This window comes from Sminthopsis crassicaudata, chromosome 1 (assembly GCF_048593235.1).
Source record: "Sminthopsis crassicaudata isolate SCR6 chromosome 1, ASM4859323v1, whole genome shotgun sequence".
Classification (NCBI taxonomy): domain Eukaryota; kingdom Metazoa; phylum Chordata; class Mammalia; order Dasyuromorphia; family Dasyuridae; genus Sminthopsis; species Sminthopsis crassicaudata.
Window position 1 is genome coordinate 661664511 of NC_133617.1, and position 23085 is coordinate 661687595.

The following is a 23085-nucleotide window of genomic DNA, read 5'->3' on the forward strand; positions in this document are numbered from 1 at the left end:
ATCTAGCTCTAACCTTTCTCTCCAACACATTGCTCTATCAGCTAAGTTTTTCTCCTGACCCCAACTATCCCCCTAATAGATACGCCAGGTTCATTTCTCCATGTTCACTTTTGTTCATGCTTCTCCAATTCCTTATTACTGAAATCTGGAATAATGTTCTCATGCCTTTTTTACTTATACAAATACAATCCATTCTCCAAGCTCTTCCTCCATGATGACATTTGCTCTGACTATTCCAGCTCAGACAAACATTATTCCTCCCTGAATTATTTCAGTACCCATTATCTATTTTATACAATTCAATGGTTCATTATCAAGCATCTAGGAAGCAATCAACAAATACATTCTGATAACTCTATTAAAATGTTTACTCAATTCCCAATCACTCTGGAGGTAACAGAAACCTGTGATGAGCCTTAAAGACAGGAAATGGCAGGGAAGAGTGGATCAGCACTAGAGGAAGTCCAGGGTTACTTACAACAGGCAGCTGGGCACAGTTGGAGTTGACATCATACTCGATGTAGGCAATCTCCGTTCCATCTTCTGCCCGGCCATCCCGTGTGTAGCAAGCATCTCGTGTTCGGTTGGCCAACTGGTCGACCTCATCTAATGGGAAAGCACAGAGTGCGGAGCCCCCAGAAACTCCAGCCGTCGGTGCACGGCCCGGGGTGGAAGGGTTGGCTGAGGAAAAAGCAGCAAACAGCACCTCTCCGCCCTCCTCCTGGGACCCCATCCCAGGAACAGCCACCGCTGCCGCCTGCACCAGTCCATAGGGTGCCCCTCCGCAAGACAGTGGAAGCTCCACGTAGGAATAATAGTGCTGATCACTCAGGCAGACTCGTGACAAGTAGGGGCGGAAGGCTCGGGACTGGGCCTGCAGGTCTCGCCGCAGGAACAGGAAGTAGACGCTGGTTCGACGGGCAAAGGCAGCCACAAAGTGGTGGCTATACTCCGACAGCCGACCCACGGCTAGCTTGGCTGTCTCTTCATAGGAAAACACAGCCTGTGGATCAGGGGGACGCAGTGCACGGGTGGTGATGGGAGGTATTCCCCCTCCAACGCCCCGGCTGGTATAACCCCGGCCCACAAACAAAAGGGGCTCCCCAGCTGGGCCCTGTCCCACCAGCCCCACCGTGCTGATGGCTGGATCATTGGCCGCCACATACTGAGTGTCTCCTGGGCGCTCTGGACGAAGCAAGAGCTGCCCGATATGGTCCAAGCGTCGCTGTTCACACACTCCCTGGTGTGCGCTCCCACACACCACTAAGGCCCCTTCGTCTTGGCCAGACCCACCAGGGCTCACCAATAGCAGCTGATTGGGGTTGTCTGTGAGCTGGGCCTGTGGGCACTCGAGTGGCAACACAGGGGGCAGACAGTCCCTGCTGTCCAGCACAGGTCCCGTGGACACAGTCGCCTCAAGCGTTAGATCTGAACTCAGTTGGAACAAGAAGTTGGTGGCTCCCAAATAGAGGGTCCCTGAGATCGGGTCCCTGACCAGATGCTGAAGGCGAGTGTTATTGGGGGTGAAGGAGACAAGAGTGGACTGTTGCATTGCAGAGGCTGGAGCACACACAGCCCAGAGCAGCTGGAGAAGGGCTGAGCCAAGGATAAGCATGGTCACCTGAGGAGGGAAAAATATGAAAGACAAACAGAGAAGAAAACAGGAAAGAGGGAAGGAAGAAAAGAAGGAGAAGGAAAGGGGAGAGACAGAGAAAGAGACACACAGAGAGACAGAGAGAGAAAGAGAGACAGACACAGAGGGAGAGGCACACACAAAGGGAGAGACACAGAGAGACGGAGAGAGAGAGACAGAGAGACAAAGAGAGGGAGAGAGAAAATGTGGATAAGGAAGCCTATGGAGAAAGGATCTAGATCTAACCCCTCTGCTTGGGACCTAATTTCATCTTTTCCCATGTCTTTCCCACTGATCACATCCACTTTTTCATTTTCAATCTTTCTCTGATCTTATCTCATTCCTTTCTGCTACAATGAATCTTTCCCTTTTACTACCAAACTCCTACAAAGAGATATCTACAAGTACTGCTACCCCAGTTTTCTCATCATTGAGATGATGATCTCTCCCTTTTCAGTGCCTTAAAATTTGGCTCTCAAATCCAACACTCTACCTTATCTGCTCTCTCATTGGCCTTTTCTCAGTCCTCATCCTTCATTTCTCCACAGCTTTTCTAAGATACTTTCTCCTCTCTTAGCTTCTCTGTCAGACCACTTCTCAGTCTCCTTTACTAGACCACCAGCCATCTCCTTTTCTCCACACTCAGTCCTGGACATTTTCTTTACACTCCTTCCCTTGGTAACCTCATCTACTCCCATAGATTCAATTATTGTCTTTATACAGATACAATTATCCTCTCTAAGAGTCCATCTGTTGCTTAGAGACTTTTTCTAGTTTTTCAGCCAGGATCTTTCATCCATGAGCCAGAATCTATAAATCCATCTTCATTTCTCTCCTGAACTGCAAATGCCTGTTTGACATTTCTACTTGGATGTCCAGAAGCCATCTCAAGTATGAACTTAAATGAATGAATAAAAAGTATATTTTTACTTACTCTATGCCAAGCAATATGCTAAACCCTGGAGATAAAAATACTAAAGCAAAGACAAGCCTCAAAAAGCTTACATTCCGATTGGAAAAACTGCACACATAGAAGAATAGTAGCCAGGGAAAGGCTACACTGGTTTGGAAATAGGGATGGCTATTGTGGCCAGAGGAAATACACTGACATACCCATCTAAAACAGTGGTAGAGTAGATCATGGTACATAAAATGAGATTCATCATCTTTTCCATCCTATTCTCATCCAAACCATCTCCTCCAAAATTCCCTATTTCTGTTGAGTACCACCATCCTTCTAGTGACCCATACTCATAACCTCAAACTCTTCCTTTACTCTCTCCTCTCCTTTACCCCCTAATCAGCTGCCAACCTCCATATACATTTCCTTTTATTCACATAGGTATCACCTAATTCAAATCCTCACCATTTCATGCCCAGGATACTATCTCCAGTCTCTCTCCTCTATAATCCTTCCTTGTTAAAAAAAAAAAAAAAAAAATCTTCTGAAGTCACCCAATGGACCATTATACTCCCCAATTCAAAAATTTTCAGTGGTTACCTATTGCCCTCTAAGAAAAAAACACAAATCCCTGTAGCTGGGTGCTAAATCTTGTCATTTCTATCTTCATAACATCTCTTACATACATCCCCTTCACACTATTCATAAAGTCATGACTTTAGTTCAGGTTTTTATCATCTCTCATCAAGATTACAGCAACAATACCCTTTGACCCAGCAGTGCCATTACTGGGTCTGAATCCCAAAGAGATGATAAAGGAGGGAAAAGAACCCACATGTGCAAAAATGTTTGCGGCAGCTCTTTTTGTGGTAGCAAAGAATTGAAAAAGGAGTGGATGATCATCAGTTGGGGAATGGCTGAACAAGTCATGGTACATAAAGGTAATGGAATATTATAGTTCTATAAAACATGATGAACAAGCTGATTATGAAAAGACCTGTAAGGATTTACATGAACTGATGCTGAGCAAAACAAGCAGAACCAGGAATACACTGTACACAATAACAACAAGGATGTGTGATGATCAACTATGAAAAGCTTGGTTCTTCTCAGTAGTTCAGAGATCCAAAGGAATCCCAATAGACTTTGGACAGAAAAAGCCATCTGTATCCAGAAAAGAACTAAGGAGATTGAATGTAAATCAACATAGTCTTTTTTCTGTTTTTTAAATCTCTCCCATGTTTTTTTCTATTTTCCCTGATTTTTCTCTCCCAATATAATTCATGTGCATTAAATACATTTTTTAAAAAGATTATAGTAACAGCCCTCTAAGTTGCCTTTCTGCCTAAAGTCTCTCCCTTCTTCAGTCCATACTCCACTCAACTGCCAAAATGATTTTTCTAAAGAGTATATCTGACCACATCTCCACCCTCTCTGCACAAGAAGCTCCAATGATTTTCACCTCCAGGAATAAATATTTGTCATTTAAAGTTCTTCATAATGGGCAGCTAGGTGGCGCAGTGGATAGAGCACCAGCCCTGAAGTCAGGAGGACTTGAGTTCAAATCTGATCTTAGACACTTAACACTTTCCTGGATGTGTGACCCTGGGCAAGTCACTTATCCCCAAATGCCTCGGCAAAATAAATAAATAAATAATGAGTTCTTCATAACCAGATCCCTTCCTGCCAAATCAGACTTCTTACACCCTCCTTTCCCTCCAGGAATTTGATGATCCAACTATACAGACCTCCAATAGGATACTCCTCCCATATCTATACCTTTGTTGGCCCCCATGCCTATAAGTCCCTTAACTTCTTAAGTTTCCCTGGCTTCCTTCTAGACTCAGCTATAATCCCTCCTTCTGCAGTGGGAGGCTCTCCTGGTTCCCCCACCTATTATTGTCTTTTACAATACCTTGTATGTACCTGGATATCTACTAGTTGTTTAATTCCATTAGAATGGAGGCTCCTTGAAAAGTGGTTTTATGGAGGATTTTTTTTTTTTTTGGATCTTTCTTTGTATCTCCAGGGCCTAGCACATAAGTACAAATGTTTGTTATCTAATGACTGGCTGAAGGCCCTCCACAGCACAGCTGGAACCTACCTTTCCATCCTTATATTCTATTATTCCCTTTCATGCTCTTTATCAATGGGAGCAGACTCGAAGCTGCTGTTCATCTCAACATTCCCTTTTGCTATCTCTGCACTTGGACACATCTCCCCAAGCTTGGACTATCTCTATCCTTTAGCACCCATATTTTCCCTCAAGACTTAGTTTAGGTGCTATATCTTCTCTGAAATCTTCCCTGTTGTTTGTGTTCTGGATATCTTCAAATTGTTTTGCAATAGCAAAATTGCCTAGCACAGCAGCATGGTCTTATGTATATTTTTATTCAATCATTTCAGTAGTGTCCCCCTCTTTCTTCCCTGTTTAGGCTTTTCTTGGCAGATCCTGGAACAGTTGGCCATCTCCTTCTCCAGCTCATTTTTATGGATGAAGAAACTGAGGAGTTAATACCTGTCCAGAGTCACAGCTAACATCTGAAGCCAGATTTGAACTCAAAAAATTGAGTCTCTCTTACTTCAGGCCTGACATTATTCATTGCACCACTTAGCTTCCCCATATGCATCGAGGACCTTTAAAAAAATTATGTTGAATAAGTAAATAAGTATGGAGGTTGGGATATGGGGATGCATTCACTAGAGAGGAAGTAGACTAAAAACCAGATCTTTGTGATCAGAAGTGTCTGGCCTTCAAAGAAGTCATAGCCAGAACCCTGGTTCTCCCTGGATACAGCCAAGGATATGGAGAAGGAAAGGACATCCAGAAAGAAAAGGAAGGACTAGAGTGGGAGGTGGGAGAGAAGTTCAGGTTAGGCGTCAAATCGTGATCCGAAGCCTGAGATTCCCCAGAACCCAAGAATGTGGAGAATTCAAGGACACCTAAGGAGGAAAGGCAGGCTAAAGAGTGGGAGATAAGAAGAAGAGAGGAGGAGGAAATGTTTTTTAGTCTGAGAAAAGGTTAGAGGGCATTGAAAGATAGTCTTCCTCTTGACAAGAGACTTAGAGAAGGCAAATAGTTTAACTCAGGTCAAAACAAGAAGAAAATGACAGAGAGGTGAGGGACTAATATTCCAGATAGGGCAAATATTTTAACTCAGGTCAAAACAAGAATAAAATGACAAAGAGGCAATGGACTAATATTCCAAATAAAATATGAATTTTTAGATGTGGCCAATGTAGAAATTTGTTTTGCTTGACTGTTTATTTGTTGCAAGAGATATTTTGTTATGCTTTGTATTATTTTGTTTTCAGGAAGAGGAAAGTTAGAGGACTTAATTCTAGGAATACTAGTATTGGGATGCAAAAATTCCTGAAATACTAGCAATTTAGGTTACACATAAGGAAGAGCTGGTGAGATTTGGGGTAGCAAGGGTTACTAAAAATAGGTAACCAAACTAAGTCCTTACAAAATCAAAGGGATTTCTCCCCCCAATCTGTATGGTCATCCTGCCTGGAGGCAGAGGACTAGGTGAGATGACCTCCAGTGAATCTCTACAACCCGAATTCTCAGTTCCTTACTCCCAAGGACTGATCTATCTCTGCCATTCTCTAGCAGTGAGGTAGATCTGGAGATGGGAGATAGAAGGAGACACAGAAACCAGAGGAACATTTCACCATCCTTTCCCCCAAAAGAGCAGGAATGCAAACTACAAAATAACCAGCACCGGCAACAGAGTACCAGGATGTGTGGAGCAGGGTAAAAGGCACACAGAAGCAGAGAAAAGGGGAGAGGAGGGAGAGCTCCCCCCTATTCTTCCCACAACTTGACATGTTTCCTGGCATGCTGTATCCGGCCCAGCTGTGACAGAGGCTGAACAGGAGGGGGTGGGGGAAGTGAGAGGGACAGGCGGAGCTTAGTCTGCATGACCATGGTCAGTGACCCAGTGTGGGAAAGTAGATAATCTTCAGTCCTGGTGACTATCAGTTGGATCAATGAACAGAGATTGGATCAAAATGAACAGAGTGGGCTTAGGGATAGTAGTAACAGAGCTGGTCACATGGAGGGGGCAGCAGGAATGAGGGATAACTGGCAGAGGAATGAACTTGCTGAGCTCAGGAAAGCAGGTCAATGACAGTGACAGATGATGGGACATTGGGGGGCCTAGAGCTTAGTAGTGCCTGGAACTTTGGTGATGTACATAAAGTCCCTTATAAACACAGCCTCTCCGTTTTCCCAGGAGACATAATCTCCAGATCCTCTGAGGAAAACCACCATCCCAGCTCCCCCTCAGGCAATATCAGCTCCCAGCTCCCCCAGAGAACACCAGCTCCCTGAATCCAAATCTCTCAGGAAACACCAGCTCCCAACTCTTCCAGGAAACAAGAGCTTCCCCAGAGAACACCAGCTCCCTGAACCCAGATCTCTCAGGAAACACCAGCTCCCAACTCCTCCAGGAAACAAGAGCTCCCCCAGAGAATACCAGCTCCCTGAACCAGCTCAGGAAACACCAGCTCCCCCTCAGGCAATATCAGCTCCCAGCTCCCCCAGAGAACACCAGCTCCCTGAATCCAAATCTCTCAGGAAACACCAGCTCCCAACTCTTCCAGGAAACAAGAGCTTCCCCAGAGAATACCAGCTCCACACTTCCAGCTCCCCCAGAGAACACCAGTTCCCTGATTCTCATTTTCTTAGGGAACACCAGCTCCCAGATCTTCCATAAAATAGCTTTCTTAGAGAACATCAACTCCCTGATTCCCATCTCTAAGGAAACACCAGCTCCCAACTCCTCCAGAAACAAAAGAGAACACCAACTCCACACTTCCAACCCCCCAAGAGGACACCAGCTCCCTGATCCTCGCTTTCTTAGAGAAGACCAGCACCCAACTTCGCAGAAAACAGCAGCTCTCACCAAGAATACTACTTTCCCTGTTCCCCCAGGGACCATTACCCTCCCAATTTCCCCAAGGACCATTAATAACTTTCTTCATCTTCCCCTAGAGTTACCCTAGGAAAACACCAAGACCAGCTCCCCAAATCTCCCAGGGAACTACCATCCTTCCAGCTCCCCTCAGAGAACATGACCTCTGGCTCACAGCAGTCAAATACAGTTCTGAGGAGCTCTGCCTCTGGGCTCAGATATTCTAGATAAAGTCAAGTGGAAATATGGGCTGAACTCACCTGGTACAGCAGGCAAAGCAAGCAAACAGCGGCATGGCCAGTATGGATCAGGTCACCTGGGCTGGAGAAAGAGCACATAATGAGTCTGAAAAGCTGAGGTTACCACACTGTTCCCTGCCAGTGTCAGCAAGGATGGAAGAGACACTTGAAGGTTATCCCAACACTGAACATGGGAGGGAGGGAGCAGGACCACCCCACCCCTAGTAAGGTCATTACGGTTCACAGGAGGCTGTGGTCAGGTTTTTCCCTCACTGTCCCCACACAGGGCTGAGAGGCAATGAAGTTAGCTTGGAGGACTGCCATTACACACATTCCAATGAGGTGGGGGTGGGGAGGAGAAGGGAGCAGGGTACTTGCATTCCAGAGTAGGCTACTGCTCCCCTCCCAGGACTGCCTCCCTTCTTCCCACACTGACCAAGCGAGAGTACCATGGAATTACAGAGTCCTCGATTTCCCTGTACCCTCCCTCATGTCCCCAAAGGAATCTTTACACAAGCCTGGTGACAGATACTTGGGGCATCTCCTAGAGAGAAAGCCCAAGACAAATTAATCAAAAATAGAGGAGGCAGCTTTCAACCCAGTAGAGGTCCTGGGATTAAGAGATACACTGGTCTAGCAGCTCTTTTCTGTGTCCTTAGACCTCTTCTCAAAATAATGTGTATGTAAAAGTTGTAGGAAATGTTAAATTTTAGTTAAATGTTAATGAAAATAAAGCTGTTTCCCCCCCATCCAAGTTCAGATTATGGAGTCATGTTTAAGAATCCCACCTTTAACATGTCTAAATCTGTGGTCTGAGATATGGGGTGGGAAAAGTTGGGGAAGGGAGACCAAGCCTGACAGAGAAGACAGACGCAGAAAATGGTTCCATAGTCTTGGCAGGCTGTAAGAGGGGAAAGCAGGGAATTGGAACAGATGATCCAAGAGGAGTTGGGGAATAGAAACGCCAGGAGGATAGGGAGGGAATAGGTATGCTAGCCCATACTATCAGGGGAGAGAGTAAGCCCTCAGCTTTCAAATCCCATATGAGCTATTACATAGCATCACTACAAGACACTGACAAAAGGGCAATGACCTTTGTGCTTCTAGCCATCCTCTTCTCTCCCACTTTTTGCCTCCTGCATATGGGTGGCAGTCATATTAACATTCCTAAAGTATTGCTTTCAGTATGTTATAGCTCAAACTCAAATGTCTTCAGCTGCTATCTGTTACCCATCAAAACAAATCTAATTTCTTCTGCATGATTTTTACAGCCTCAACAGACTATAACCACTTGATTTCTCACTGCTTCTCCTCTCTAGCCATGCTAGTCTTCCCAACTACCACCCAATAAAGCTTACTTATATTCAGCTTTTCCCTTCTCAGAATGCGCATTACTGCTTTGAAAGACTGGACCATTCTAACACTTTAGTTGATTCAATAAACATTAAACTATTATTTGCAAAGACCTCTGTTAGTCTTTAGCTGAAGTATAAAGATAGATAGATAAGAGACATTCCCTCAACTCCTAAATCTTATATTTTAGGAAGAGGTTAAGAGTGACTTCTCCATCAGTAAGGGACCTAAGGAAATGGCTGAACAAGTTGTGGTGTTTGATTGGGATGGAATATATTCTGTTCTAAGAAATGACAAGCAGAATTGTTTCAGAAAAATATGGAAAAATTTATATGAACTGATGCAAAGTTAAGCAAAAAGAACCAGGAGAACACTGAACAAAGTAACAATAATATTGTATCATGATCAACTGTTCCAAAGGATTTATGATGAAAAATGCTATCTACCTCCAAAGAAAGTGTTGATGAACTCTTAAGTACAGTTTGAAACATACTTGCGGTTTTTTTCACTTTATTTTTTTTGGGGGTTGGGTTTTTTGTCTGTTTTCTTTTACAATGTAGCTAAATATGTTTTGCATGGCTGTATAATCCATATATAATCAACATTATATGTATGTATTATGTATATATATATATAGTATGTATATATAATAAATATCATATTGTTTGTCTTTTCCAGGAGGAAAAAAGGGAGGGTGAGAATTTAAACAGAGTTTTTTAAATGAATGCTTAAAAAATTGTTACTTGTTCTTGGAAAAAAATAAAAGTTTTAAAATTTTTTAAAATAAAGGACCACAAGCAATATCTGGATAACAATCTGTCAAGGAAATTGAATAGGGGACTCCTTATCAGGTAGGATTTGGATTAGATAATTTTGTTTTGTTTTTTTCAATTTTGACAATCTATGATTTTATGAAACGATGTTTTATGATGATCATACTAAATTAAGTTTTAAAACAAAAGCACTGTATTAATAGCTAACATTAAAAGGGAATATACCCCAGGAAGTCAAAGATAAAAAGAAAAGTCCAATTTATACCAAAATAATTATAGCAGTATTTTTTTTGTGTTAGCAGAGAACTGAAAACAAAGGAGATGTTTATCAATCAATGTAATAAAACATTACTGTGCTAATAAAAATTATGAATAAGAACACAAAGGAGCATGGCCAGATAAATGAAATAAGCAATACCATAAAAACAATCTTATATGTACTACAGTATACATGTAAGCAACAACAACAAAACTTAACACTGTGTAAATAGAAAGACCAAGCCTGGCCCCCAAGAAGAGATATGAGAATGCACCTTGCTCCCTTCTTTGCATGAGTCAGGGCATTTGGGGGTAGAACACAGCAAGCAGATACTAACAGACTTGACAAATATACCAGTTTGTTCTCTTTTTTATTTAATTCTTTGTTCTAGAGATTCTTCTCTGAGTTAGAGGAGAGGAGAGTATGGGAAATGAAGGTAATATGAAAACAAAAAATAACAATTTTTTTAAATAGTAGTTGACATTAATAGAATACTCCAAATTTTGCTAAATGCTTTATGTGCACTTTCTCCTTTGATCCTCTTAACAATCCTAAGAGGTAAGAATTACAATATTAATATCTCCATTTTAGATGAGTAAACTACAATTCTGAGAGGTTAAAAAACCCGAGAAAATGTGATAGGCAAGAATCAAGCCCAAGCCTCTGTGATTCCTAAACCTATCCTTCTTTCCATTACACCACAATGCCTCTCAGGTATGCAATGCCCCAGGGAAAAGTTCCTTGCCAACAAACAATCGGGAAAGTTTCATCAAGTGTCTGGCATTTGGATCTGACTTTGAAGATTGGGTAAAATCTGGCAGGGGAACAGAAAAGACATTTTGGACACAGGGAATGGTTTGGACAAAAATATGAAGGTAAAGAAGCAGAGGGTATGCTCAAGTGGCTTAGCACAAGTGGTCTAGAGCAAAGAATATATTGAGGCAAGAAATATATGAGATAAGGCTGGGAAAAGAAAGTGGTTCTTACAGGAGGCCTTGAATGTCAGGCAAGGATCTTGTAATTTACTTGACAAGGGTCATTGAGGAATTTTGAGTAAAGGAAAGATATAACCTAACTTGGGTACTTAGCAAACATTTATTGAATTGAATTAAATGGCAGATCTACTCCAAAGGGAAAGCATTCTGGTCAGTGTGAAGGATGGGTTGCAGAGTGAAGGTAAAAATGGGGAAAGAGTCCTTAAAAGGCTATTTCAAATGCTATTCATAGACCTTTGTCCCCAAAGAGATCAAATAGAAAGAAAAAAAGGGTCTATATATACAAAAATGTACTTTTGTCGCTCTTTATGGTGGTAAATAACTGGAAACTAAGGGGATACCAATCAATTGAGTAATGGCTAAACATGTTATGGTGTGCAAATGTAATAGATCACTATTGTGCTGAAAGAAATGATGAAAAGTTTCAGAGAAACTTGGGATACCTTATATGGATTAATGTGAGCATAACCAGAACAATTTCTACAATGATAACACTGTAAAGACAAACAAACTTTTAAAAGACTTAAGAACATTAATCAACAGTGACTAACCATAATTCCAGGGGACCAATGATGAATCATACTACCTACCTCCTGACGGGGAGGTAATGAACTCAGGTGCATTTTTTGGATATGGCCAATACAGGAATTTGGTTTTTTTAACTTTGTGTATTTATTACCCTAATAAAAATAGGATTTTGTTTTTCTTTTTTTTCCAGTAGTATGAGAAAAAATGGATTTTCATTCCCTGAAATAAATTAAGAATGTCCAGTTGGATAATAATAGGATTGTACTAGGGTGATGGCCAAGAGAGAACAGAAGATGATGGATCCAAGAGAATGGGAAAAACCGAAATAGATTCAACAGCATTTTATAGAATATAAAAGGTAAGAGGGAATAGCTATGATTTTGACTAAGTGAATGGTCAGGCCACTCACAGAAACTGTGAAAACAAAAGGAGGCTTAGGGTAAAAGATAATAAGTTTGGTCGGGACACATCAAGTTAGAGGTTCATGTCATATTTCCAGGCAGAAATATGTTATAGAAATTAGAGATGTGGGTCTGGAACACAAAGGAAAAGTCAGAATTGGAGAGTCAGAGAAATTGGGGTTCATCTACATAAAGGTAAACAGAATGCTTTTTTCCTCCACTTAATAGCATTTTACTTTTTCCAATTATGTGTAAAAATAGCTTTTAACATTCATTTTTATAAGATTTTGAGTTCCAACTTGTTTTCTCCTTCCCTCCCTCCCCTTTCCTCTCCCCAAGACCGCAATTAATCTGATAGAGGTTACACATGGACAATTATATTAAACAAATTTCCACATTAGTCATGTTGTGAAAAAAAAATCAGAATAAAAGGAAAAAACCAAAAGAAATAAAAAACAAGAAACAAAAGTGAAAATGGTTTGCTTAGATCTGCTTTCAGGCCCCATGGATCTGTCTCTGCAAGTGGATAGCATTTTTCATCATGAGTCTTTTGGAATTGTCTTAGATCATTTTATTTCTGAGAAGAGTTAAATCTATAAAAGTTGGTCATTGCCCAGTTATTACTGTAACTGTGTACCAGGAGGTTCTCCTGGTTCTGCCTACTTCACTCAGCATCAGTTAAGTCTTTCCAGGATTTTCTGAAATTTGCCTACTCATTATTTCTCATAGTACAATAAAATTCAGTTACATTCATGTGCCATAATTTGTTCAGCCATTCCTCAATTGATTCCTTCAATTTCCAATTTTTTCCAATAATTTTTTTCAACTATTAAATTGAACATGCTAGTAACAATGCCCTCCTTTGTCTATAACCTTTTCTGAACTGTTTTCTTGTTTATATAGGTCTCACCAATGCTTTTTTTGTTCTTTTTTTTTTTTTTTTTTTTGCTTCACTATCACAATCTTTCCCCCTTATAATTCTGCCCTATCAAATAAAAACTTACCAAATACCAAATAAACACAGTCAAGAAAAACAAATTTGTTGGAAAACGAGTACAAGTCCATCAGTTGGGGAATGATTGAACAAGTTGTGGTATATGAAAGTAGTAATGGAATAATTCTAACTGCACTATTTTTGTCTGTGTAAAAACTTTTCAATTTTATGTAAACAAAAACTGTACAGTTTATCTCCTTTCATTTTTGCTCTTCCTTGTTTAGTCAATTCCTCCTTACCCATAGTTGTGAAAAGCATTTCTTTCATTCTACTTTATTATATGACTCATACATAATCATATAAGCCATGTGAAGTTTGTGGTAGAATATGGTATCATATAGAAGACTAATTTGTCCCATAATGCCTTATAATTTTTTCAGTAGTTTTTAATCAAATAGCGAATTCTTACTCTAGTAGTTTGTATCCTTGGAATTACCAAACACTATACTGCTGTATTCAGTTGTTTCTGATCTCCTATACCTAATCTGTTCCACTGATCAACTTTCTATTTTTAACTACCACAAAATTGTTTTTCTGATTTACTGCTCTGTAATTTACTTTGAGGTCTAGAACTGCTAGGCCTCCTTCCTTCCCATTTTTTTTTCAATATATCTCTTGAAATTCTTAACCTTTTGTTCCTCTTTTTTTCATAATTTTGTTTACTTCAATAAGTAATCCTCGGATAGTCTGATTGGTATGGCAGTCAGTAAATTAATTTAGGTAGCATTTTCATTTTTACTACATAAGCAATGCCCAACCATGAACAATTAACTCCTTTCCAATTATTTAAGTCTTCCTTTAGTTCTATAAAGAATGTTTTGTAGTTGTATTTTTGGTATTGTATTGTAGTTGTATTCCTATAATTGTACATAAAGGTGATTGTTGAAACTATAATGACATGGCCAGGAGAAAGAACATTGGAAGATGGTCAAAAATAAAATCTAAGGAATTAAGATGAGCTAAGAACTTAGTGATGAAAAAAGAGATTAAAGAAATACAAGAATCATGCTGCAGATTTAGGGGGTCTTTAAAGCAAATGGAGGAGAATATCCAGTAAGACGGTGTGATTAACAAGGCCTAGGGCTGAGAAAAGGAATTTGATTTGGAAATTGGAAGCCATTGGAGACTTTACAGAGGCAATTTCAGTACTGTGTTAGGAATAGAAATCAGACTGCAAGGGCTGAAATGAAGATTAGACACAACGTTTTTTAAAAATTGATAGTAAAGTGGGAAACAGGGCATATAGCTGAATGGTAGAAATAACAAAGGAAGGTGCTTTTTTTAGAAGTGGGAAGATTTGGCTAGGTCTGTGTAGATAAGAAGGAACCAGAAGAAAAAGGAAGATATGGAAGATGTATAAAATAGAAGAGATAGCTATTATAACAAGTTCCTAAGAGGAAGGAGGAAATAAATTTTGGGATACAACCACAAGAGATGGAGATCGTTTTTTGAGGAAAGAGGAATGGATTATGAAGTGGGAAAATATTGAGAAATGGAAGAAGGAATCTTCAGTCTTCACACTTAAGTGAACAGATTACTACGTGCTATAAAGAGGGATGAGAAGCTGAGCAGAGAAGAAATGTTCTGGAACCATCACTAAATAAATGAGATAAAGCATCTAGAGTAGAAGGATCAACTTTTTCCAACTTGCCTGTCCTCTCCTCCTCCCTTAACCCAACTCCACATATACTCACACCCATACTATCACCCAAGAGAAGCTAGCTGATTAAATATTGGAGCTAGTAATAGGGCAGAACTACCCCCAATTAATGATTGAACGACTATCTCTGCCTCCATCCCCATCCCTCTGTCACCATCACTCAGCAACATCTCCCTTGAGGTTCACTATACCCAGATTTATCACCCTATCCACATCCTAATGGATGTTCTATAATGGTTCCCAAATCATTCTCCCTCTTTCCTCAACAAGTACACCTGGCTCAGTCTTCTCTTTATCCCAACCCCTGCTTTGATAGATGGCAACTTCAAATTATATACTTCGGTCCCTTCAATAACCCTTGCTTCCTTGTTTTTCAACTTCTTATGTCCATTGATGTGCACCTTCTTTCTACCTAGCCACACAAAGAGAATAAGTAGTCTACTTCCACTATGCATAACCCTGAAATTATCTGAACATAAGCTCCAATCTTTCCATCTCCCCTTTGCCTTACCCCTCACCTATGTTGTGTCCTCTTCAGAACCTCCAATTATCCCATTGCTCCCTGCTCTGCCAGTCCATTTCCTCTCTTCTGGTTTCAACTGTCTTCCTTCAAAATCTTAGTTCTATTATTAATAAATTTAACTTTGCACACTGATCTCTACCCTTGAGTCATTTGACATCTTGCCCCATTAGTGCCCCCCATCATTTTTCAGATCCCAACTCTGATTTACTCCCAGTCCACTTTCTCTGTTCCTATTTATTTGCTACTAAATGATGAGGGCAGTCATATTATTGTGCTGACTCAGTCTACTGCTAATTTATGTTATATAATCTAAACCAGTTCTCACTGCTTCATGATCAACCTTTCACTTTTCCATGATTAATTACCAAACTTCCCACAGAGTGTGTTCTAAAACAATGATATCAAATTTAGAAAATCACAAATTAACATTATTTGTTATACTGTAATTGTATTTGTTGTGCTAAATATTTCCCAATTACTTTTTAATTTAGTTTCAATCATACTGTAAAGTTTTGGGGGGAGGGGCATCACTATTAACATCACTATTCTATTCTAGAATATATTTATATATACTAACATCTCAAGGCTAAGCATCATACTTGACTAGAAAAACCAAGCTTCCTCTGGTCTTGAATTTTACACTACCTCACTCAATATATCAACATAAACTCCAGGGACACTCTATTACATTCAGAATCAAATATAAAATCCTGTTTGGCTTTTAAAGCCTTTCATAATCTTGTCTCTTCCTAATTTTCCAGTCTTCTTACATCTTACTTCCTCCCACTCCCCATACTTAAAGCCTAATAACATTGGCCTTTTTCCTGTTCCCTGAGCTGGACACTCCATCTTCCTCCTCCAGGCATTTTCATTGGCTGTCCCCCATGTCTAGAATTCTATCCTTCCTCTTCTTTACCTCTGCTTCCTTTGAGTCTTACTTAAAATCTATAGATATACAGGTATATAGATGTGTAGCCCTAAAATTATCTGAGCATAACCTCCAATCCTTTCATCTTTCCCTACACTTCACCCCTCACCTATGTTCTGACCTTATCAGAACCTCCAATTTCCACTGATCCCTAGTCTCTCAATTCATTTATTTGACTTTGATTTAAGTTGTCTCCCTTTATAATCAAAAGGGACAGACAGACAGACAGACAGAAGCAGAGACGGTGAGACAGAGAGAGGGGGGAGGAAAGGGAGAAAGAAAGAATTTGTTTACTCAACAAGATGTATTCATATATTATTTGTACAGAGATGTTTTCCCATTGTCTCCCCCATTAGATTATGAGTACCTTGAAACAGAAACTGTTTTTTAGCCTACCTTTGTATTCTCAAAACTTAGTGTGATATCTGGCACATAGAAGGCTCTTAATGCTGACAGGAATAACCCTTCATTCCTCTGTTGCTCATCCACAAAAAGAATAAATTGCCTTTCTCTTTGCTTTTCTACTGCTTTTGAGCCCTGCTCTCTATCTCCCTTATCTCCCTAATTTTCAGTCTCTCCTCGTTCACCACTTCCTCCCCTAATGCGTACAAAAATGCTCAATGTCTCAAAAATCTAAGTGTCTAGACCTCTTTGCCCTTTTACAGCCAAACTCTTAGGGGGAGGAAATCTGCCTAATTTATTGTCTTCACTTTCTCATCTACCACTCACTCCTCAACCTGTTCAATCTGGCTTTTGATTTCACCACTAAACTAAAACTGCTCTCTTCCATAAGAACTAAAAGGAAGAAGAACCAGAAAAATTATATATACACAATGACTATAACAATATAATTGGAAGGAACAACAATAAAAAAACCAAAGCATGTACTTTATAATTATTATAACCAAGCTTGACTCAAGAAAAATGATTAAAAAAATACATATCCTTCTTTCTTTGAAGAAGTGGGGGATTTTGGAGTGTTGACAATTATATGTACTGTTGTACTAGACTCATGCATGGCTTAGTTTTGTTGAATTGGCTTTTTCCTTTTTTTCTTTATTCTTCAATTCAAGGTATACTTATAGGGATATAATCAGAAATGTAGCTAATATATAAGCATAAAATAAAGTGTATATTGATAGTTTTTTTAAAAAAAAGAAATTGATCTCTACGATTATTAGTGATTTTGTTCTTCCTAATAGCCTTTGTTGTTTTTGACCTCTCCACGGCCTTTTACACTATTATACACCCCCACTTTCTGAACACTGATTCCTCCTCGGGATTTTATGACTTCTCTGAAGGGCTTTGCCTCTTTACCTGTCTGACTAATGCTCTTTAGTCTCCTTTGTGGGATCACCACCCACAACAAGCCCTACTATATTTCCCAAGGCTTTTTCTCTGAGTTCTCTTTTCTCTACCTCTTCTCCCTCTTTTTGATAATCTCATCAGCTCCCATGGATTCAACTAATATCACTATGCCAATGATTCCTAAATCTACATATCAAGCCTGCATCTCGATCCTGAACTCTATTCTCAAATATCCAACTATCTGCTGGATATTATCTTAAACTCAATATATCCAAAATTAAACTAATTTTCTTTCCCCCAAAAAAAATCCTCCTTTCCTCTAAAACTTCCTAATTTCTCCCAAGGGCACCACTATTTTATGTCCTTCCTTCAGGACATTCCAACTTGCCCCTCCTTGTCTATGAACAGGTTGTTTTCCATGTTTGGAATGCTCATTTTTCTCACTCTCACCTCCTAGAATCTGTAACTCCCTTCAAAGCACCTCCAAGAGATTTTTCTTGCTTCTTTCAGCTCTTAGTGTCTCCTCCCCCCCAAAAAAAAAAAAAAACATTTAGTCTTTATTTTATATATATCTTATGTTAACTAATCAGTAAACACACCATTTCTCCCAATAAGAAACAAATTCTTTATGTTTTTTTTTCACCCTATCATTAGCACCTAGCATGAGTTCTGTCACCTAGAAGGCAGTTAAAATATCTGTTGAATTGTCTATCAAACAGAAGCAAAGCACAGCTGGGATTATGTGCCATCAATTTGTAATAAGTAAAATTAGATTAATTTGACCACTGCTCCTCAGCCTAAAACCAGCAGAGAAAATAAACAGTAGATGTTACCCAGTGATGAGGATTAACAGGTTCAAAACATCAATGTATGCTACCATAATAAATAATGATATATTTATCTATCACGGTCCATGGTATGACCGGAGTCTGGAGGAAAGTGAAACCAGAGTGGTAGAAATAAAATGGGTGAACAGGGATGGATCAGAAGTACCAGAAGTCATGCAAGTGGGAGGTTAGGAGGTTATTTCCTGTCTGGTACTGATCTCTAGTTGTCTCCTCAACTAGATTAATCACTCCTGAAAGAGACATCTTTGTGTTTCCTCAGGGGCACTCCTCACAGGGTGCCTATATTTATGGTTCTTATTTATGACATGGTCTCTATTGGCTGGTAGATAACCTTTCTCAGAATAATATTTTAAAGTACATAAAATAAGCTATGGAATAAACCAAATATATTAAAATGGAGTTATTAAAATATTTCTAAAACAAGTTTATAGACCTCAAATTAAAATTTTCTAACAAAAAGGAAGTTTCAACAAAATTGTGACAAAGGTATTGAGAAACTGAGTTCTGAGGGGGCTAGGTGTTGCAAGGCTTGGGGAGCTGAGGAGAGAAGTGGAGGATGAGGGAGATAATTAGGGGCCTGAGGGGATGGAATGCCTGCATCTTCTCAGTCTTCACCTTCCCTCGGTTCAGTCTGGCCCCAACAGGTTGATCTCCTAAATGACTTGGGGTTGGGGAGTATGCTGTTGATGGGCTAGAGGTCAGTCTATCTCAGATAGCAAGAGTCCAAGGGACAAGCAGTCAAGCCAGAGAGGTTTCTTTGATGTCCTGGGAAGCCTGTTTAGAAAAGCTCTTCTGTGTACTCAGACATCTTTACCTCCCATATGAGAAAAGGCAAGAGGGCACAGCTCCTGAGACCCTCAGACCAGCTGCCAGTATTGGAAACAATCAGGAGGCAATGCTGACCTTGGCACTTATGTCTGCTCTCCACTAACCAATCCTACCTACCCCCTGACCCAATCAGGTCAGAGAACAGCACTGCAGGCAATGGTCGGTACACAGAAGAGCCAGAGGGAGGGCCTCTGAGCTGGACCCTGAGCCTCGGCCCCAGAAGGAAGGAGCTGGGAAAGAGGGGGTGGGGACCAAGCTGGGTGGGAATGGGGAGGCAGTAGGCCACGGCCCGGCCTGGGCACTGCTCCCAAAATAGCTCGGGGGTTTCCATTTTTAGTGTGGAGAGAACAGGGCAGCTCTGTGGGAGCGGGAACAACACTGCCTTTGTTTATCCGCCCCAGGCGGGTGGGGGGAAGGATGAAGGTGGAGGGGGGGAGAATGAGTGGCAGGGAAGAGAGGATGTGGGGGTGAGAACTGAGAAAGGAGGATGGCAGAGTAGGAGGGCTGGAAGGGTAGGGTCTGCCTAAAACCTTCCCTCTACCCTACACATCCCACTGTGGGAGAATAAGGGAATTTCCTGCTTCCCATGCCACTGACTTGGGTCATTTTCAGATCCAAACTGAGGAAAAGGCAAAGAAGTGATGTCTTCTCTCCCAGGATCCTGCAGGCTCCTGAAACCACCAGCCAGAGAAAATCTAGAGATCTAAAGTTCCCAGTTTGAAAGGAAGTCTATGTCTGGATGTAGTGCTTGTTTCTGACTTTCTTTTAGCCAAAGCATCTGATTCCAATAGCCCCTCAGATCTCAGAAGACAGCAGCCTTAAGAGAGAGAGATCTTAGCAGAGCCCACCCCCCCTCCCCTAAACTGTAGGAATGAGACTTAGTAACAACAGACAAGCTCAGAAGGTGCCTCAAGCTCAAGTGTGCTTCTCCCTGATAAAAGACACGGATAGGGGCTTCCCTCTAAGACTGTTTAGTCCTCTGTCTAGTTAATGGGGCCAAAACCTGCGGTATCAGATGAACCTAAAGTCTTAGAATCCCCTGAGGTGAGAGTTCCATCCCCCTCCAACTCAGAGGCTCTTCTCCTCTCCCTCCCACCTTCTTCTCCCATCCTGTGGTCTCCATTCCACCCTCTCCCCACCTCTCTCCAAGCAGGAAGCAGATGAGAACACAAGAAGGTTGATCAGACAGATATCACAGGCATCTGGAGCAGAGAGGGAGCGTGTTTGTTAGAGCAGCAGCAGATGCTCATATAAACCATAATAACATAACACACAACGGAAGGTAATCACCCTGCATCCAGACCTGTTCTGAGGGTGCCAACTGCCATAGCTGCTCAGTTCAAGGAACAGGCAGGAGCTTTCTCAAAGAACTCATGCCCTGTGCCACAGGAGGAACTGAAGGGCCTGGACTGCTACTTCTCTCACTCAGGAGCTCTGGGGGAGGGGAAGACAAGACCAAAGGAAGAGGGATGGGAGGGCAAATAGGGGTCCTGGGCAGGGAAAGCCCAGAGCTGCTCCCATCATCTATGTCCCTCTGTCCTTTCCCCTACTGACCTCGGAGAGCCAATCATTCTCTTTTCCCCTCCCAAGGGATTCCCAGGAGCTGCCTGCATGGACTCCAGGGGAAGGGGGCGGGAGAGAAGGGCAGACTGGTCGCTCCTGTTCTGTTCTCTATCATCAGCTTCCTCCAGGACTCATGGCTTGCTTACCCCCACAAACCTCTCCCCACTGAGGACAAAAACCAGAGTCATGGGCAGGGAGGGAAAGACTGAAGGACAAGGAAAATAACATGGAGAGGCTCAGGGAAGGATGAATGAGAAGGAAAAGGCATTTATTAAATGCTTAGCATGTGCCAAGCAACTTCCTGAGAGAGGAGAGAGAAAGACAGCACGGGTCAGAGGGAGGCCGAAGATCAAGTGAAGAATCTGGGTGGCTGCAGAAACAGTTTTGACTAATTAGTGACCGCGACTGTTGATGAGATCTGGACACAGATTAGATTTGGGAGCAGTCCAAGTCCTCCACTCTCCCCAAAGCCTCCCTGCTCCACCTCAGCCCTTGCAGCCTGCCACTCAGAGTTAGCACACTCCATTTGGGCCCATTGGTATACATCCTCCCCCAATAACGCCAAAATTGGCACCAGATTCTGCCCGTCCAGGGCCCCCCACTTCTTCCAGACCATCTCCCCATCTCATCCGCCAGGGGGAGTACGATTTCTTCATCCACGAGTTTGGGAGATGCCCAAGAGCAATGGCCCCCAGATACCACCACCGTACCCTAGGGAGCCCAGACTTAGCCCTGGCCTCGATTCCCAGGGAAGAAGAGGGAAAGGCTGGGAACGGGCGCAGAGAAGCTTCCTGTCTTAGCAAGGGAACTCATGTACCTCCTTCAGGGCCCAGTTTCTGGATTGGTCCCTGCCCCAGCCTGTTCCAAGAAGTCTGCCCACCACCTGACTGACTCCGGGTGCCCTAATCAGAAGAAACCGGGCTTTCACTAGAACTCCGGGCAGCTCCTCCTCCGGTCTCTGAGCCGGCCGGTTACTCATTAATAGCAGAATCTGAGCGGGTTACACTCTGCTCTTCCAGTCTGGGGGCTGGGGGAGGGGGAGCTCTCCATTCCGATTATGTATGGGGGAGGGGAGGGGAGGACCACCACCCGTTTGTTTTGGTGGGACGGGTGACACATCCAGTGGGTGGATTTAAGTGTCACTGTCCAAGCTGTGTTCCTGAAGGGGGAAGGGGGCCGGGGAGGATGGTCACGTTACAGATGCCCGAGTGAGAGGAGTGTCCGAATCCGCGAGCTGTGTGCGGAGGAGCCCCGACAAGTGCGGGACCCGCCGGAGGGACGGAGGGTCACGGGAAGGTGTGCTCTGGGCGGCGGGAAGGTCCCGTCCGGGGCGGGTTTGGACTGAGCGGACTGGGGAGGACAGGGTGACGGCTCGGGCCCCTCGGACCGAGGCAGGGCGCAGGAGCCGCAACACGCTCTCGCACATCCCGCCCTGCGAGACGTGTCCCTCTCCAACGTTCCTCACTCAGTACAAGCATCCCGCCCCGGAGTCCGGGAGGTAGGGACCCTGCCCGTCCTGGCGGGGAAGGATGGAGGGGGAGAGGAGGGGCTGCCCACGAGTGCAGGGAGGGGGATTCAGCTTCGTTCAGGGGGAGTCGATCCCGCCTCCCGCCTCTCCCAATCAAAAGCACCCTGAAGTTTTCTTCCACCGGAGAAGTTCGGTCCAAAATCCCCGCAATGAAATACCCCTGCCCACCCTGAAGACCCCCAGATTGAGCGCGCTCCCTTTCCAGGTGAGGGATCCACGCAGCAGAAAGCTCCGGGCGGCCCAAGTAGCCTGTGCCCCAAGCTCGGGGGCTCGGGGAGCCTGTCTTCCCCGCCTCCCCCCGAGACGCACGGACTCACCGCCTGGGCCCCCGCTGCGGGCAGAGAGAGAACGCCGGGACCGCACGCGAATCCTGGGCTGCGCTGCGCGGGACTGAGCGGAGCCCGGCGGAGCCGAGCGGAGCTGCGCGGAGCTGCGCGGAGCTGGGCTGAGCCGAGCCCCAGAGCCGCGCGGGCCTCCCCTACCCCCGCCCCCGGAGGTGGATCCGCCGAAGCCACAGCTGTTACCCGGAGACCAAGGGGCGGAAAACTGCGCCCGCCCATCCCCCACGGCCCGGCGCATTCACCTCCAGGAACAATGGAGACAAAGCCTCGTCCTCCCCCGGGCTCTGCGCCTTCCTTTCCTCCCTCCCTCCAGACCCCGGCTGCCCAGGAACAGAGGCACCCCCACCCCCACGTCCCTTCCCCGAGCAGCCACCAGGCCGAAAAGTGCTCCCAGAGGAAGCAGGGTGGGCAGCAAGGACCCGCACGGCCGGCACCTTCACCTGCGTGTCCTCTGCTTTCCCACTTCTACCTCTCCTTCCTCTCCACTCTCTCCTCCAAACAAGAAAGGAAAGAGAAAAGACACACATACACTGAGATAGAGACAGAGACAAAGAAAGAAA

General features: G+C 43.1%; 1 protein-coding gene across 3 annotated transcripts in view; it reads right to left on the bottom strand.

Annotated features, from left to right (window-relative positions):
* The window catches only part of PLXNB1 (plexin B1), a 62907-nt gene extending 40260 nt beyond the window's left edge, over positions 1-22647 (bottom strand). Inside the window, exons 1-3 of one of the 3 annotated variants that reach the window (XM_074283026.1) lie at positions 22502-22647; positions 7717-7777; positions 479-1621 (exon numbers count right to left, since the gene is read on the bottom strand). In XM_074283026.1, coding sequence (XP_074139127.1) covers positions 479-1615 — 1137 coding nt within the window. In that variant the 5' untranslated portion in view covers positions 1616-1621; positions 7717-7777; positions 22502-22647. Of the gene's footprint in view, positions 1-478; positions 1622-7716; positions 7778-7932; positions 7997-21473; positions 22229-22501 lie in introns of those variants that run through there. The other 2 variants (XM_074283025.1, XM_074283024.1) reach the window with 2 other exon arrangements.
* Positions 22648-23085: the final 438 nt, after the last annotated feature.